The sequence below is a fragment of the Diorhabda sublineata genome, chromosome X, assembly GCF_026230105.1.
Source record: "Diorhabda sublineata isolate icDioSubl1.1 chromosome X, icDioSubl1.1, whole genome shotgun sequence".
Classification (NCBI taxonomy): domain Eukaryota; kingdom Metazoa; phylum Arthropoda; class Insecta; order Coleoptera; family Chrysomelidae; genus Diorhabda; species Diorhabda sublineata.
The window spans coordinates 25,666,180-25,684,964 of record NC_079485.1 but is presented as its reverse complement, the minus strand read 5'-3'; the positions used below and the strand labels follow the sequence as shown (position 1 = coordinate 25,684,964).

Here is an 18,785-nt window from a genome sequence, read left to right as displayed (position 1 = left end):
AATCCTATTTTATGGGAAATAATGTTTGAAGGATGTTTTTGTCATTTCAACAGAAACATACTTTTCTATCGATTACCTATATTAGACTATTTAAAATATTCTTACCAATGATGTTTGCTTCATATTTCCAGTATAAACTGCATTTGATCCTAACCCTGCAGCAGCAGCCGAATTTGGGTCTTCGAAAATTTGAATAAAATCACCTGTACATTGTCTACTTTTGCCAGTATTAATTACTTCGTTAGTTAGATTAAACTCTATAAAATGAATGAGTATTTTTTCATAAGTTGTATTCGGAGAAATTGAGTAGCTACATTTCAAATAGGATGGATAAGAACCGCTTTCATAGTTTGGAGACGTTAATATCTTTTTCTCCATGGTAGCTGTCAATATAGATGTACCGCATACAGCTGAAATTCACAATTAATGATTTAATACGATATATCAAATCACATATAGCCTGTCTGCTCTTGGAAATTAGCATCAATAATTATTTGTACCAGAAAACAATATTCATCTTCAAATTTATGTTCTTCGTTTAACAAAGATGAGAAAATTAAGTAAAAATAACTTAATACTGATAGATTTTTGTTATTGTAACGATCAAAAATGTATAGGTATATAGTACATAATTATCTCTAAACAAATACAGTATAATTTTATTTGATTCAATTCTCATGCAGGCTAATTGTCCGTATTTAATTGTAATATATTTGATATAATTCGTAATCAAACATTTTCTTGGAACGGAAATGGTTCTGAAAAGTAGAGTAGACTGAGACCGCTAGCCTATTGTACAATCTGGTTAAGCATTAAATATTGATACCACTGTGAGTTATGTGAACTCTTAATTCTTCACCAATCCTATCTTCATTCAGGGTTCGCCCTGGTAACAGGGAAGCTGTACGAGTTTCGAAATCTGCACATTCTCCTCCTCAGGCGGTAATTATTGTGTTAATTGAAAGCTATTTACTAAAAATAAAACTTACATGGGACAGGAGTTAAAGTTGCTTTAAACGCATTTTCTTTCTGTCCTCCAAGTATTAATCGAATGTACCCATTATTTGCTGACGTGAGAATTTTAGGTACTGGATTTGCACCATTTATTCGATTACAGAATCTCTCAATTAGTTCAGACAATGGACTTGCATTATCATGTATCTGAAACATTTTTTGTATTGTTACAAGAATTTTCCATTCTGTATTCATAACGCAAACATAAATTGCCTTCTTATTTTGTACAAAAATTGCTTGAGTGTTAACTGCCAACTTGATTAATTGTACTTATCCTTACATATAAATAGAGTATATTCATATGGTAATAAAGAAATAAATAATAAATGACCAATTGTGAGCTTGACGATCATATTAAATTCACTTACATTCAGTTGCGTACAAAAACATGTCATATTGGAAGATACAGCAGCGCAAGATGATGATATATCCAAATTATTAACTTGAATACTAATTTGGTGATCCCTTGGAGCTACAATAGTCCATGCGCAATCCAAATTAGCTAAATTTGGTGATTGGATAACTTTAGTATCTGTCAAATTTATGAAACCACCGCATTGTTCAGCAGGACCTATAAAAAAGTGACAAGAAAAATAATCGTCGCATTCATTGACTCAATATTTTTTCTTATATCTGATCCAGAGCCTCAAGAGATCAATTGTCTTCTTAGTGTCGAAGTATAGTAACAGTGAGAGAAATAAATATATATGGTGTTAATATGTGTCAAACAAATAGTAATTATATTCCTACGTAGCACACCTATAAAGTGAGTTTCCCGATGTTTTTCACTTCAAAGTAAACGTAATTAGCCGTATCAATTGCGCATTCGGATTATATCGAGTAGTGTGGTAGCAGTGGAAGCTTTTAATTCTTCTCCATTCGCCTGCAAGGTTCCATTGCACTGCAAATTGTGACGTGTCATTCAAAACGAGAATTATTTAATGTGGCTATTATGACGGAATTTGGCTGAGTTATTTGCTCATCCACTATACAGCCCTGATCTTATTCCCAGGTATTTTCACGTTACTTTGCATCTCAAGACATACCTTTTCCCCGGTGAGCGTTTTAACAACGACGACGGGCTGAATACATCTGTCACACTCTGGTTCACAGACGGTAGAGTTTTACGACAAATGTATACAAAAGCTGAGACCACGATACCACAAATGTCTCAATTCTGATTATAGCTCTGTGTAAAAATAGTTTAAACAATACTGTACTCGTTGCTTATAAATATATTTCTAAAAGTGTGAGTTCTTTTTTTTTATTAGAGAAACTTACTTTCTGTATGTGCCTCGTATTATTTAATTTAAGATAAAGCATATTTCAGTTTATGACATAATAAAATCATATTTCTAGTGAAATATTTACCATGCGAGAATTTAACTTCAGCTACAAATTCACCAAAGGAACTTGGCACAATTTCTAATTTCACTGCCATGTTACCAGTTTGTGATGGTATTGGAATTTCTTTTTCTATGTGACCACATAATTGACTCAAGCGGTGTTCTCTACGTAAATCGAAATTGTCAAAAATTTCTAGGCTCTGTCCAAAGCACATGGGACCCATATACATCTGAAGTTTCTTTATCCTAAAATGGTTGCAACGTATACACAAGGTGTCTATTGAATGTGATATCTTTGTTCAAACATCTTATTAAAATATCTGTCTTATTAAAATAGTATGAACCATTTTGATGTGATGAAACAATTTCAAAATTGTCGCATAACGTGCAAACTAAGCAGTTTTTAACTGAGAAAAGTTCATTCGAATTGGCTTACTTATTTCAAGAAATATGTGATAAAATAGTAATGCTGTTAGTTCAGATTACGAATGGGAATATTCTAAACCGTTCTAATGAGATGCAACAACATCAAAACAAGTCAACAGATAACACCTCTATCCTTACAGCGGCATCACATTCCTCTCAGGAGATGTAATCCAATATTCGTCGCGGCGTTGCCTAGCTAAATAGTTTTCTCTTTCGAATAACGACAAATGATGTTTTCGAATTTTTAAAATTACAAATACCACCGTATAATAAGCCTGTTAGTAATTATTTTGTCATCTCTCCATTAGCCATCTTATTTTACAAATTTTATGCGTATTACAGAGGGTGTCTCATGAGTAGAGTCGGTTTTCATATGTAAAAATCCCTACGCCTTACTTCAAACATATCGTAACTTGTTAAAACTAGTCTCTAGTTCTATGAAGGGTAAAATTACTGCACTTTTTTTAAATAGTATGGAGATTAATATGAAATTCGTGTATTGTTAAACATTATTGGAAGAAAAAGTTTAAAGCAGGCGTGGCAGCAAAGAAAATATTTGAAATTGAAAGGAAAGACACAGTTAAAGAAATCGCGTACAGGTCGTACACTTTCTTGGTATATTGAGGTCACAAAGGAAGTATCAGAAAACCATCCTAGTATCAGCACTCGAGCGTTATCCGTCTCCCTTGGACCTTTTAAAGATACCATACACCACATTGGGTAAGATCTATAAAAGTTGTCAAATAGTGCTACACGATTAACCGAATAGAGGTTTGTAAACTTGTTGTATGTCTGGGGCAATTATGATGATCTAGTGTACTTCGAAATCATTTGAAATGGTCAAAATATCAATGCCGAAGTTTACAGTGGACAACAGATTCGAATGTATGAGGTTTTATTGTTGAAATCTTCAGGTTTTGTTAACAGAAAGCGGGTTCTCTCACAACAAGACAATGCTGAGCTACATACTACGAAAATTACGGACAATAAGATGGAAAAACTTGGTGGTTAGGTTAGCTGGATGTGGTAAAACTCCCACTGCTACATCCAGCATTTAGTCTGGACTGTCAGATTACTTTTTTTTCAGGTCCATGGTGGAATATTAGCATGGGAAAAAATTCGAATCCAAAGGAGATGTTGAAAATGCGTCGCAACAATTTTTTGCATCTAAGCCAGAATACCTCGAATATTGAGGCATTTTGTACGATTATTTAATGAATAAAGTGAAAATTAGAAGCTGATATTATTTATACTTACCTAAGAATGATTGTTTGATTAGTAGGAGCTGTTATATTCCAAACACAAGACATTCTAGGTTGATAGTAACGCATTGTTGAAGTATAACTTTTTAGTGATTGACGTTCTATTACAGTTTCTTTGGTAATTGTTCCACCACAAGCTGCAAAATAAATTTGACGATAAAATAATCATCATTCTCAGCAAAATTAAAATGTTTTAATACAGTAAAATGACTTAATACTATCAGTAGCTCTTATGTTGAAGAAGCCTTATTGATAGCGAAAGTTTAGTAGTATAATGTTATGTGCCCATCGATATGACCACGGATTCCCTGTCTTCCAAAGAATGCTTCTCCAAAATATAGAAAATGATAATAACTAGTCGACTGCAATGGACAAATGAAGATATTATGCTCCACAGAGGATCATTAGTATTCTACACTGATGGCTCGAAAATGGATAATGGAGAAGTAGGGACAGGAATATATGGCTCTACTAAGCTCGCTATCCCAATGGGATCAGAACCTCTTTGCAGCAGCTTATTGCGCACAAAGTAACTATCGCAATGCAAAGATGCTCTAAAAGCACTTGACTTTTATAAAATTGAGTCCAATCAAATATTAAACTTATTTATGTGTGGGTACCTAGCCAGTCTGAAACACACGGAAATAAACAACAAGCCAATCATATGGCGAAAAAAGGAGGGAGAATTTCTTTCATAGAATCACAATCTTTCATATATTTCCCAAAAAGCCATCAAGTTATGGTCATAAAAAGTAAGGGAACGAAAAGAAGTCATAAAATTGGAATAAAATCCCAGGTCTGAAACAATCGAAGAAGTTTCTTTCTTATTCTACCAACTAGTCTTAAAAGACCCTTTAATTGAACAAAGATGAGCTAAGGATAGTTACTGATATGCTTACTGGACCCTGTCTGGTCAACAAGCATCTAAAAACTATAGGGAAAGCCGCCGACAGCACTTGTCGTTTCTGTAAGAGACTAAAGGAAACCGCAGAATACCTCCTTCATAAGTGCGAGACAATCCATAGATTATGGTGGTTACATTCAAATTTTTTGAAGCCTGAAGAGATAAAGCGCAAATCCCCTAGACGGTTAGTTCACTTTCCAAAGTCAATAGGTCAAAGTGTTAGTGAGGTAGATTTACGGCCTTTCCGCCCTAGCTCCTCTAATGTAATCTTATCATCATGGTATTAATGAAAGGATAAATACGAAGCTATTTAGCACGTTTCGTTATTGGCTGGATCTGAAGAATACAATTATATTATAAAACTGTCTTACTATCGTCTCTGTATTCGAGCTTGAATCCTTTTCTGGTCAACCAAGCATCCGTTTGGAACACCAAATTCACAATTCCTCTCACTCTTAATACCTCTGGAGTATTTTCACCACAGTAAACATTTTTGAAATAGACGTACTGTCCAGGACTAGTACTAGAAGACACTGTTAAATTGTCATACTTGCATTGAGGATCTCCTAAAAATAAATAGTGACAATATGTAAATAAATTTACATATTTACATTGATTGATTGTATCAGTGTACATTGGAAAATATATAATTATATATAAATATACATAAATTGATTAGAAATATAAATATCATGAACGACAAATTAGAGTTAAGTATTCGAAATGTGGAAAAACAAAAATATTTGGAAAAATTCAATATGGCTCTAAGAAAATATATATCATTTGTATAAGGTTAACATGATGAGAAAGTTGAACAGTATTGAGTGAAAACTTAGTGTTGATATTTCTTTAAGCAGAAGAGATCAAAATATAATCATTAACCAGTTAATAGAAACTTCTTCGCCATGTAATTCGTACTAAATATTCCTTATATACTATCTTGTTAGCGTACAAACAAAAATAATGATAAAATATATACCAGCTTCCAAAAGAAAATCGCGAAAACGAATGTTTACAATATCCTTTCCTTTTATGGTGTATTCACATTTTAAATCATTTCGGTAGCTTACAGGATATCCAGGACTGACTATGTAACGGATTTTACTATCTGCTGTGAAAGTTCCACCGCATTTCCATTTCCACTCAGCCTAAATAAATAAAGTTTAACTTCAACTAAGAATATAAAGACGCAAAATGATCTTACTTTAAATCCGCTACCACTAATCGCATCGTTGCTCCTGAATAAAATTTTCATCCTTTCACCTGTAGAGGTTAAAGCAGTTGGGATATTTCGACCACAATATTTACCCAAACTAGCCCATACTTCGTCATCCCAGCTCCAAACCTTGAAATTAAAAAAAAAACGATTATTTCAACGTGATTCAATCTGTTACGCAATTTCATAGTACTGAATAGATAAAAAATTACAATTGAAATATCAACGTCAGAAACGCTCATAAACCTGCCTCCCCTTTACCTAATCCTGACAGTAAAATCAAAATCAGGAAATCTGACGGGTCACCAAAGAATTCTAGATGTGATAAATTTAAAAAGCAGTGACAAAGCAATGGAGGAAATGTGCAGCATGATGGACAAAGATTTTCCATTTAAAATGATAACTAATGTGTCAATAAAATTCTTCCGCGGGCTCGAAATGTACCTCTCTAGTATACGATTCGAAGCTAGCGCAAGGAGCTGGATTGGTCATTTGTGAACCAAATCGCAATCTCTCCATACTACTAGAAAAATGGCCTTGAAGGTCCAGAAAACTATTGAGTGTACATCCAGACTAGTGTGGGACTTCAAACAAACTCTATAGCCAACAAAAACAAAATATCTTTAATATGGCTACCACGCAAAAAAAGGGTCAGCGACTCCATATCTAGGAGCAGAATCCCACTGTGGCCTTATAATATGCCACATTAATAATGAACTCATCAGATGGCTAAAGAATAACTGGAGAAATACTCCAGAACTAGAACAATCCAGACGTATCAGCTAAGAAGTCTGAAGTTCTCGTGATGACCAGAAACTATATCAAATTGGTGATCGGTTTTCTGATAGGTCACTACCTCGTCAAACATCCATTCATTTGGGAGGAGTTTGCACATTTTGGAAGTAGAACAATGAGATGTAGAGTCTTGTACAAAATAACCTCTAGGTATAGGTGCAGAATGCTAGCTTGTATGTTAGGAGAAAAAGTCAGAACTGGGAAAATTTCCGATGAATCTGATTTTAAAATACAAACACTTTCTACTTATCTACTTACAATACAATTAATGCATTGAAAACAAAAAAAAAAAGGAAAAACTATAGAAATAGAATTTTAAACATACCTGAATAAAATCATTACTGCAATTAGTACTCTGTTCTAAATTGAATCTACCAATGAAGTTAAGTTGAAGATGGTATCCTGGTTCAGACTCAATTATCCATAAACATTCGGCATTGTTTGGGTAATCACCAGATCCATAATTCGGAGAATGAATGAAACGTTCTTTATCGTGGAATACTCCCCCACATCCTGAAAAATATTTGTTATGGGAAAATGTGTCAATCAGTAAAACTGATTTAGATATCTCCTTCTCACCTGAACTCATAGCTTCATACTTCAAGGTAAATCCAGTTCCAATTGAAGTTTGATCAAACTTATATTCTATCCACAACTGATTAGTTTGTGAAATTAACAATTCGGGTTTCATATTTTTACAGTATTTTCCAATTCTGGGATGTGTTGGAAGGCCCCCATTATACACAACGACATAACTTTTTTCACAATCATCGCCAAGATCAAGAGTAATTGAAGTAACGTTTATAGTTTGTCCTGTTGCAACAGAAACTAACCAAGCACACTCATATGATTTGGAAGGCTTATTGGGATATAGAGGACTGGAAATAACACCAGATTGACCTTCCACCATTCCACCGCAATCGTGAGTGTTGTATTGCGCTGTGAAATTCATAGTAGCACTCATCAAAACAAAAGCCTGAAATTAAATAAATCATATGATCACAGGAATTTGCTACAATGAAAAACTAAAATATAATGAGATCTGAAGTAATTAAGGAAAAGAACCGTCGTTGACAATGAAGTAGGTGTTCAAAATGTTCACCGTTAACGTGCCAATCAAATAAAATTGTCTCCTTGCGTTATTCACCATATCAGGCTTGATCGACCCATCCACAATCGTTATTCGTTTATTTAGTAATTTGAATCAAAAGGTTCAGTTGCATTGAGGTGCTGCCAAACATTGCGTTAATAATGTTCTTTCTGAAGCCATATCACATTCACTGGAGCTTGGGCGTTTCCTAGCTCAGGATATAAATTTGCCAAAGCTCGAATGACATCATATTGACGTAGCTCCAAAGAATGATCGCTATTTAACTTGCGCTAAATGATATGGTTTGCAACAATCCCTACTCAAACAATAACATTTTGAATATATTGCTTGTGTTCTTCTCTCATTCAATCGAGATTTTCCGCTGAACAGTAACAGAAATTTTGCCGATTAGCATGACCATTGAGTAAAAAAAATGTCCATCATTCACTTACATCAATGATTTTTCATATCAAAATTGTCTTGAATGAACTCCTGAGTAGGTATCAATTTATATGGATTCATATTTGCTTTTAATATGTTAATTATCGATGTATGGCTAACATTGAATGTGGTGGATGCCTGTCCACTCGATTTATGTGGATCTTCTTTAAACACTTCTTAATTGATTTATCACTCAATGCATTTGTTGCTGTTTATTTCATCTGCCTCATATGATGGAACTCGCAAAATTACTTCTTTATTTAACTACATTTCTTAGAATATAAGTGGTAAATCCAGGAATTTTTCATGAAATAGGCGAGTTACTTCTTGTAGTATTCGGTTTTTACCTCCATTGCCAATTATATGTAAAACTATTATGGATTTCCGTTATTTTTTACAATTGAAGTTAACGAATTTTAAAATAAAATTTTAATTCTGGCAACTTATAATTACAAAACAAGTCGCTTGCCACGGAAACTCTAAAAGAAACATATTTTTTCATTCTTTCTTAATTATCCCAACAAACTGGAAAACTATAATAATTTTAAATGCAGTATCAAGAGATCTTTTCAATGAAGACCACGAGCTGATAACATATGAAGCTTGTCACTAAAATAAGGATACCAACAATTTTATTGGCATTGAATAATACATGTTTGGAAAGCTTAGACTACCCTCTATTTTTGGAAATAATCTTCTTTATGTCTGAGCCGTAGAAGTCAGCCGCTGCGCCGGGAAGATAGACTAAAGCTTCTTCTTTACGCTCTCCGTCGGTTGAGAAATACATCCTTCCCAAGTGTTTTTTTAATTCAAGAAAATGATGATAATCACTGGGTGCCGCTTCCACACATTGCAGTTTGTTGCTATCCGTCAACATTTTCTGGACCCTCCTCGAACAAACCTTGGTATATCCTAAGTGATCTCTCAAAAGGTTATGAATACAGGACTTGCTATCATCACAAATCACCCTTCGAACTTTCAACATTGCTTCTTCCACTTTCGCATTTACTTCGTTTGAAAAGGATACCAGGCCCGTCACTAACGTCTGTACGTTCGATTTCGTATTATCTGTACCATTTGCGCACATGTTGCACATTCATACACTTTTCCTCAAACACCTAACACAGTTGGAATGAATGAACTCAAAAATGAAAGTATTCATTGAAAAAGACGAATATTTGTTTGAATGATTTGTGAGTGTCCAATTGCTACCATTCATCACGATCATTTTGAATTTCGACTTAAGCCCTTAAGGCATAAACATAATTTTTTTTGTTAATTAATTTTTACGGGCTACGATACTACATAGGCGGATGGAGTGTATGACATAACTATTGACACCTCAGGTGATAGTGATAGTTCCGATGAAGACAATAATTCATGAAATTATCCATATCTTGATGTCCATTATATATTTGATGATCTTTCTCCCATTGCACAGGCAGCTGATAGTTATCATTATATTTCTGTATACGTTTGGAATCATATGTGAAAAGGATAAGAAGATAAGAAATTCATATTTTTTTCGTCGTGTTAACGCGCTCGACTGACGCCTCATCCCTTGTTTCCCCACGATTAACAGTTGACTTTTATAACTAATTGATATCAATTTTGTATGAGGACAATTTCATATAAGATAAAAACTTTGAAAAACAACATACAGTATTAAACTCAGGCGGAATAAAATTCTTGTGTAATAGTAGTTATTTACATCTGTTTTTACTTGTTGATTACGTTCGCTCTTTTTAATTTTTAACTATCTGTTAATTCTTCACTTATAGTTAGCTTAGAATGCAAATAATTTTCTTATCTAAACTCTCAATTGTTATTTGATACAAGTAAATGAATAATTAATTCTTTAATTAAAAGTATTTTCGTAGTAAAATACTTATTTGCTCAACGTGATTAATTCAATTCAAAAGTTATCTTGTTTCATCTGCGTGATAATCCAATACCTATCAAGAAATATAATGACCATAACAGGAATCACTAAACTTTATCATAAAACTAGAAACTATTTTTTCAGCTGCATACGAGGTGTGATTAAAATTAATTTGAAGAACAAAGGGAAAAGGTAACATTGAAGGTTAAAAATAAAATATGTTTACAATTTTCGAACACTAAGTTAACAAGTGAATAGTAGGGCTCAAGAGATTGATTTGTTCCTTTCACCTCCTGCTTTGAAATATTTGTCAATTGGTTTATGTCTATGATTGTTCTTTAATGTTTATTTATTAAAGTGTCATCAAAATACATCGAACTATTTTATTGGAAACAGAGTAATGCTTCTTCAAAGTACAGCCTTTGACTAGCAATATATTTATCTCGATGTTTAGTCAACAATTGGAAAAATTTCGGAATGGTTTTCTTCTGTGACAAAAAGCACAAATCTAGTTAGCAAGAGTAAAACTTTTAGCGACAATTTTTCATCACACTATGTCTTCACAATCAATACTTTGATTTTCGACTGGGCCACTTCTCCACAATTCAACAATTTTGAAAATGAAAACTGAAGACGATCTTTCAATTTCATAAAAAATTAAACACGGTTTTTTGTTCATCACTCAAAATCTACGAATAAATTTAGCAGCTCTGGTCTAGATTTTAAGTTCTTAACCAAGCTCTAGAATAGTCAATTGCCAATTGCAATAAACAAAATTGTTCATTTTTTTCATTTCTGTCTGTTTCCAAAATCAAATGATGTCCACATCTTAATCACTCTTAGCAGTCTTCAAAGCTACTATGTTATAAACATAGATCTTTATCAGAATTAAAAACATAACTAAATGCTTGTCTCAATTCATGGGAGTATGAGGCATCCCAGTTGAAACACGTACGTAAGTAATTGCTGATATAAAAAACAGATCTTTTGATTAAATCTTCTAATTAAACACATTTTAAAAGTCAAAGTCATTTGAAGTACTGTCAATATATTATTCTGGTGAATATTTTAATTTATTCTTTCAAATTTATTTTATAAAGCTAGTTCAATGGATATTTTATAAAATATCTGATGGTTCTTTTTAGCAAGAGCCGTATACGAACCTGTAATTTTGTAATTAAAAATGGTGATCTTATTGTAATTGGAGTAACCGTTGGTATACAAATTTTTGACAAGACATTTTTCTTTTCTTTTCCTGTTACTAAAAGAAATCCTGATGTATGTAGACATGATGACTCGACAGGTTTTGTAGTATTAGTACTCATTGTCAAACTTATAGCAAACGTTCTAGCTTGATCTATATCTGAACGTGAATGTGTCCACTCACAATTGTATGCCCAGTTTCTTAAAGTTGGATTCTTAATGACACCATTTTCAGAACCAAACTCACCTTGACACACTAAAAAAATTAATAGTCATCAATTATAGTTATGTTCCGGTGTGAATATATATATGAGATTATCATCAGCTTGACACTGAATCGAGAGTCAAGAATTGATTTTATCTCTTATTTTTTTATTGCGATCTAAGCTTTGAAAAACATAATTCATTCACATCTAATTTAAATAAATCTTCAACAAAGATAAAACCAATGGTAAGAATCTTATTTAGTTTTTTGCTATTTTAACGTTAATTTTTCATGTTATTTTATAAACAGTCATAAATTATCATCACAAATATATTGAAATCTGAAGATTATTGTTAATTTGAACATACAGCGTCAAAATTCTGGTCATCAACTGGTTTTCTGGGCCAACATAGATTGTTCACAATTGTAATAGGATGAAAATCGTGTTTGTGAGTGTGTTTCTCTATTTTTAGAAAAAAACAATACGAAGAGTTGTTGACAATTTTGGTGCATTCCACTAGACACTTACGACCACGGTCTTTCTCGTTCCAGTTAATCCAGAGCCGTATAATCGTAAAACTAAGAGGAATAGCTTATGAAGCATTGTGGTAAAAATGGCAAAACAGAGAAATAAAGAAAATTTTCAAAATATAATGTTGCAGTTTGTTATCGAATTTTATAGTGGCGTCCTATCGACCCAATCCCAACACTAAGACAAATAATACAGTAGAATATAAAAGAGAAGTACATATAGTCTTTATTGACTTCTGAAGTGCTTTCGATTCAATAAAAAGAGAGAAAATAACAGAAGAACTAGAAAGACAAGAAATTCCAAAAAAAATTAAGAAAATTGATAGAAGTAATACTAAATAAGGGGCATTAAAGTGAGATTCCAAGGCACAACATCAGAATAGACACACACAAATAAAGGCGTCAATGTCGCCAACGCTATTCAATATAATATTGGACGGCATTGTGAGAAACGCAGGATTACAGAATAAGAACATTATAGCAGGCGTAATACAGATAGTAGCATACGCAGATGATGTGCATATCATAGCAAATGTACAGAAGGAATTAATAAAGGCGATCAACAAATTAGAAGAAGAAGCAAGTAATTACAAACAGAAAATAAATGTGGAAAAAACCAAATATATGAAAATATGGGGAAAACCAGAAGAGGGGGCAAACCAACTGAAAACTAACCATTAGAAGAAACAAAAACCTACTAAAAAACAAAGAAATAACCAAACAAAACAAAATAAAAATGTAGAAAACCCTAATAAGACCAGTAATCACGTATGCGATGGAAACAACAGTAATTAATAAAAGGAAAGAAGAAGAGCTTAAAAGAACCAAGAGAAGAGGTCCAAACATAACACAGGAGGGAGAAAGGAAAACAGAGAAAAACGAAGAAAAAGAGGAAGAGCTAAAGAAGGAAAATATAGTGAGATACATAAAAGCACAAAGATTCAACTTCGATGGCTATACAAGAAGAAAATCTACTGAAATAATCATAAGAATAACGCAATGGACCCCCTTGTGGCCAAGGAGAAGAGGCAGGCCGAGAAAGATTTGGAGAAACGAAATAGAGAAGGACATAAGAGCATTGGAGAGCAACATTCCGGAACCGAAAGGAATGGAAAATAATAATAAAAGCAGCCAAGACCAACGATAAACTATGAAGAAGACAAAAATAGAAAACGAGAAGTAATCCACCTCAAAAAAGGATTTTAAATCGCTAAAAGCGATAGCCATAATCCAAATGATTTAAAGGCTTGATGATGATGATGATGATGATGACAAAAGTGAAATCAAAATATCTTCTATGTAGATAGTAAGATATTTGATATTGAATGCTAATATTTTATTTGGAAGAAAAAATATCTTACCATTTATTTGTAGTGTTATTCACAAAAAATTAGATAATATACGAGTACATACATATTTACATGGAATTTATAGATAATTACCTATTACTTAAGTAAAAAATATGGAACAATTAAACATTTACTCACAACCCTAGCTTGTACTCCAATAGCAAACAATTGGACGAACAAATTCAATGCAAGCGTTGGATCTGCATGATTCTAGAAAGTTTGGATAGAGTTGGCTCATAGCTTGTTTCAAGTTTCAAACATGGCTTTAAACTTTCAAGCATAAGTGAGAAGCCAACTATTCTTACTTATGTATGCTTGCACTAATATATTGATCTGAGGATAGTCAGTACTCCAATGTCAACTTCTTCACCTTACTGAATTATTCTATGTGTCGAATATAATAGCCCCAAATCACGGTATTTCTTTCAGAGTTGTCCACTTCTATTGCATTACGTACATACATTTCTGGACCTCCAACTCTTCTTGCTTTTCAACAAATTTTCTCATCCACAAAGCTCTAGTTTTTACATCGATCAATTGCATTTATGAAGATCCAGTTCCAATTTCAAATGGCTCAATGTAGATTTTGTTACTATTTGTGTTGAAAATATTTATTATGAATGCTAGAGTCGTTTTGTTGGTTTTGGATTGCGCACATCTGTCATCAAATTCATCTTTAATTTTTTTATAAGTCTTAATTCTCTTTAAGTCTCTAATTTTTCCAGAGAGAGGTAACAATCCTAGAAGTTTTTTCTTTTGGATCTTGGGAGGACATATATTTGACAAAAAGAGCAGCTTGTGCCGTGTATTTTATGTCGCATGACTCATCGCTGGCAAGCGATAAGGTAGAAGAAAGTTGAATATCGACTTAAATAAACATTTTGATGTATTTTTACAATTTTTCAGAAATGAACATTGTACGTTTCATGAATTTGTGCATTACTTTCTCATATTCACTTCCACATTTTTCCAAAGTTTGTCAGAAGACGCAACCCTATTAAAAATTGTATTTTATTTTGTACTTACAAGTGGGAAGACGTGAATTGTATTCCGCTTTAAATCCTCGATGTTCACTTTTCGAAACAGACCAGAAAAATATCAGCATCTTATTTGAGCTAGATTCGAAAGTAGTTACATTAGAACCAGTGGTCTTAATGTCGTGATCAAGTCGGAGTTTATAAGTTCCGTCAAATACGGCAAGCCCATGCTCATATTTAACAGCTCCATTCAAATCAACATCAATAAAATTTAGAGTGATTCTACGTCCTAATGGAACTGTTATCTGCCATTGACAGTTTCTGTTGTAGTGATTCATTATGGGATATCCTGGTGATTGTATAACACCAGATTCTGTAGTGAGTTTTCCACCACAGGCTAAAACATAATAAATGTTATTATAATATAATACTAGCTTCATAAGGGGCAACTAACCGACTTGACTTGATTTGAATTTTAATGAGAATGTTCCAGTATTATCTGATGACAATGTTAGTATTACTTCATTTGATATTGACTTTATTGATGGAGGGGGATTTTTTCCACAGTATTTACCCAAGGAGCTACCTGTAATTCACACAAATACATTATAAAATTAAATAGTTAGCGAGTAATAAATGGATAATAAACATGTGATAATATCCTTAGAAAGTTTTATCCTGTAATAACTAGCCATGCAAAAATCTGGATGTAAACTGCAGGTGTATATCTGCCATCTTAATGGGCAGTAATCAACCTGTAACTTGGAGGCAAAGAACAGTGGACGAGAGACTGTAAGCCTGCAACACTAAATAGAGCTCAAATAGAGTTATGAAAAAATTTTGAATTGCGGCACTAATTCTTCTTGCAAGAATTCCAGATATCGTACTCCATTGAGAATTTGGTAAAGGAATTTTAGTCCTATTATCTTGATTTTCTACTCTCACTGGTTGTTGAGTCTGGCTTTTCCTTATCCGCTGTTGATTCTAATACGCCCAATTCGATTCTTCTTGTAATTGGTGAAGAATACAAATTTACTATTTAACAATTAAGTACAGGGTCCTTCACGACGAGCTGTATCGATATGTACATGGGAGAATACTGCGACAAGTGTTCTGAAAATTTGCTTGCATGGGTTTTCCGAAATCTTCGTTTTAGCTAAAATAATTTCAGTTTTCTGAAACTTCCGGTTATACCAAAAGTGGACCCAAACTTCGTTATTTAAAACGGAATGCTATGGTTATTATTAAATTTTGGAATCTACGCAAAATTTCAATATTACTTTATAAAAGGCATAGTATGCCTCAAGTCTGCCATTTTTTAATTATTTCACATTTTCGAAATTTTTGGACACATGCAGCCCTCCACTAAAAAAATTATATTTCTAAATTCAAGTGAGTCAGGTCTAATATTTTTGAGATTTGGACAAATAACACTTACATCGTTCAAAATTTGTGAAAAACTCGACAAAAATTTATATAGGGTGTTAAGAAAATGGAGCCAAATTTCGCTATCTAAAAACTTCGAAAACTTAATTTTTTCAAATAGCAACCCCATTTTTCTCTTTACCATTAGACTCTACGCTTTAAATTAAGAGGACTTCTTTGGTAAATTCATATATCTCCTCAAATCACCAGTTTTTGTAGTAACTTGAAAAAACTGAAATCTTCATGGTTTTTAAATGTCGGTTGTCTGGAGCGACCAAAAAAAAATAAAAGCCAACATATCAACAAACAAACAAACAAATAATGAAAGCAGTGAAATGAAAGTGTTCATCATGTCCCGTTAGGATTTATTAATGAGGATTATTTCAATTTGCTAGTAATATACAGGGAATGTGATAGGGTTAATAAACGAGCCTACGATACTTCCCGTTGGCGATATCCGGATAGACCACGAACCACTCCTGATACACTTACACGGCTCATTCATAATTGTAAAACCCATGGTCAGTTTGTTGCACTGTGTAGCAAATTGAAACCTGTCGTAGACAGTGAAGCCAATGAAATTACAGTCTTGGGATACTATCTGTATTCAATCTCGTTGGTACAAAATTTAAAGCCAGATGACGATCAAAAAGAATTGCTTTTTGTGAATTTATATTAATAAAAACTCAGGAAGACGAAAATTTTTTACAAAACTTTATTTGCACAGATGAGTGTGATATTCAGAATAATGGAATATTTAACCAGCGTAACTCCCATTATTGAAGTGATACTAACCCTCACATGTTGCGTTTCAAGGGTACTGGAATTTCAATGTTTTTGCTGCGATAAAAAATGACAGTAAGCTGGTGGTAGATTTTTATGACGAAAATTTGAACGGTAATCTTATTATTTGAATTTGAGGGTGATTTCACTTCAAATTTTTGTTTATTTCAAGTAACAGATATCTAGAAATATTAGAAAATTATTTACACCTACTAAATCTGAATTGGAATCAGCTGTGGTATCAGCAAGACGGAGCCCCACCACACGGTAGTGCACTTGTAAATAACTTTTTACAGACTCATTTTGGGGATCGATGGATAGCTCACTATGGACCGCATCAATGGCCTCCCCGTTCACCATATATCACCCCATTAGATTTTTTCTTTGGAGTCGTATAAAAGATAGCGTGTATGCTTCGTCGCTAATTACAAAATAAGACTGTCAAGAAAGAGTTCGGAATGCATTTCGAATTTTTTCACCGCAAGAAATTCGAAACGCCACTCAGCACGAGTTTTTAAGAAGAATCCATAATTGTTTGGAAGTTGGGGGCAACCATTTCGAACATTTACTTTAGTTTAATTTTTAGTTTTGTTCTTCTTCTCTTAATGTAGTATTTTTTAAATATTTTTTAATTGACTAAAGTATTTTAATTTTTGATATGTTAACTTTTATTATTCGTTGTTCGCCATTGGCAGGTGACAATTAAAAACCATGAAAATTTCAGTTTTTTCTGTTTCTAGAAAAACCGTTAATTTGAGATATATGAATTTACTAACAATGTCTCCTTAATTTTAAGCGTAAAATCGAATGGTAAAGAAAAAAATAGGGGTTGTCATTTAAAAAAATTAAGTTTTCGAAGTTTTTAGATAGCGAAATTCGGCACCATTTTCTGAACACTCTATATAAATTTTTGTCAAGATTTTAACATATTTTGAAAGCTGTAAGTATTAGACCTGACTCACTTAAATTTAGAAATATAATTTTTTTAGTGGAGGGCTGCATGTGAAATAATTAAAAATTGGTGGACTTTAGGCATACTACGTCTTATATAAAGTTATATTGAAATTTCGCATAAATCCAAAAAATTTAATAAAAACCATAGCATTTTGTTTAAAATAACGAAGTTTGGACCCACTTCCGATATAACCGGAAGAACTGAAATTATTTTAGCTGAAACGAGCATGTCAGAAAATCCATGCAAGCAAGTTTTCAGAACACTTGTCCCAGTACTTTCCCATATGCATATCGATTCAGTTCGTCGTGAAGGACCCTGTACAAACTAACCTAACCTAAGAATAGCCATCATAATTCTTCGAATTGAGACATTAGTATTGAGATTGAAATCAGGGATCCGAACATTTTCACAAAAAAATTAACCATTGAGTTCAATAAAAATTAAATATTCGTATTTGCTTTGTAGTCATCATCGTTAGAAAATGAAATAATTATGTATTTTTTTTTTTTAGTTAATATCAACTACTCTTAGTTAATTTTATGTAATTGATCTACTTACCGTTATTACGTTGTCCCGGAATACGAGGAATCTCATTAAGAGTTATAAAATTTTTCGAACAAGTTAAATCGAAATGAACAAATGTTAAATTCAAATAATGATCATTTAGTCCAACGATGTACCATGTACAATTCTCTCGCTTAGTAATTGCCGCACTCGAATGCGTTATTTCTCCTGATCTTCCTCTCACGGTACCACCGCAACGAGATATTGAGATTTTTGCTTTGAATCCATTTTTAGGTTCATCAGTGTCAGTGAAGAACTTCAAGTAAATCAAGTTATCTGTCGAAAATTGTGAGTTGGGAGCGGATCGACAATATCTTCCAATTAATGTTGAGTAGGGAGTTCCCCCATCTCTCAACTCAATATACTCAATATCGCATCTTAAAAAATACATTAATTCGTCAAAAACACATACTCGCA

General features: G+C 33.0%; 1 protein-coding gene across 1 annotated transcript in view; it reads right to left on the bottom strand.

Annotated features, from left to right (window-relative positions):
• The window catches only part of LOC130451416 (cubilin), a 70,302-nt gene that overhangs the window by 4,991 nt on the left and 46,526 nt on the right, over window positions 1-18,785 (bottom strand). The window contains exons 41-54 of the mRNA XM_056790413.1: window positions 18,363-18,745; window positions 15,096-15,227; window positions 14,691-15,038; window positions 11,540-11,835; window positions 7,543-7,939; window positions 7,289-7,476; window positions 6,157-6,297; window positions 5,932-6,100; window positions 5,324-5,518; window positions 4,044-4,185; window positions 2,386-2,606; window positions 1,383-1,585; window positions 990-1,161; window positions 106-410 (exon numbers count right to left, since the gene is read on the bottom strand). Of these exons, the coding sequence (XP_056646391.1) occupies window positions 106-410; window positions 990-1,161; window positions 1,383-1,585; window positions 2,386-2,606; window positions 4,044-4,185; window positions 5,324-5,518; window positions 5,932-6,100; window positions 6,157-6,297; window positions 7,289-7,476; window positions 7,543-7,939; window positions 11,540-11,835; window positions 14,691-15,038; window positions 15,096-15,227; window positions 18,363-18,745 (3,292 nt within the window). The remainder of the gene's footprint in view (window positions 1-105; window positions 411-989; window positions 1,162-1,382; window positions 1,586-2,385; window positions 2,607-4,043; window positions 4,186-5,323; window positions 5,519-5,931; window positions 6,101-6,156; window positions 6,298-7,288; window positions 7,477-7,542; window positions 7,940-11,539; window positions 11,836-14,690; window positions 15,039-15,095; window positions 15,228-18,362; window positions 18,746-18,785) is intronic.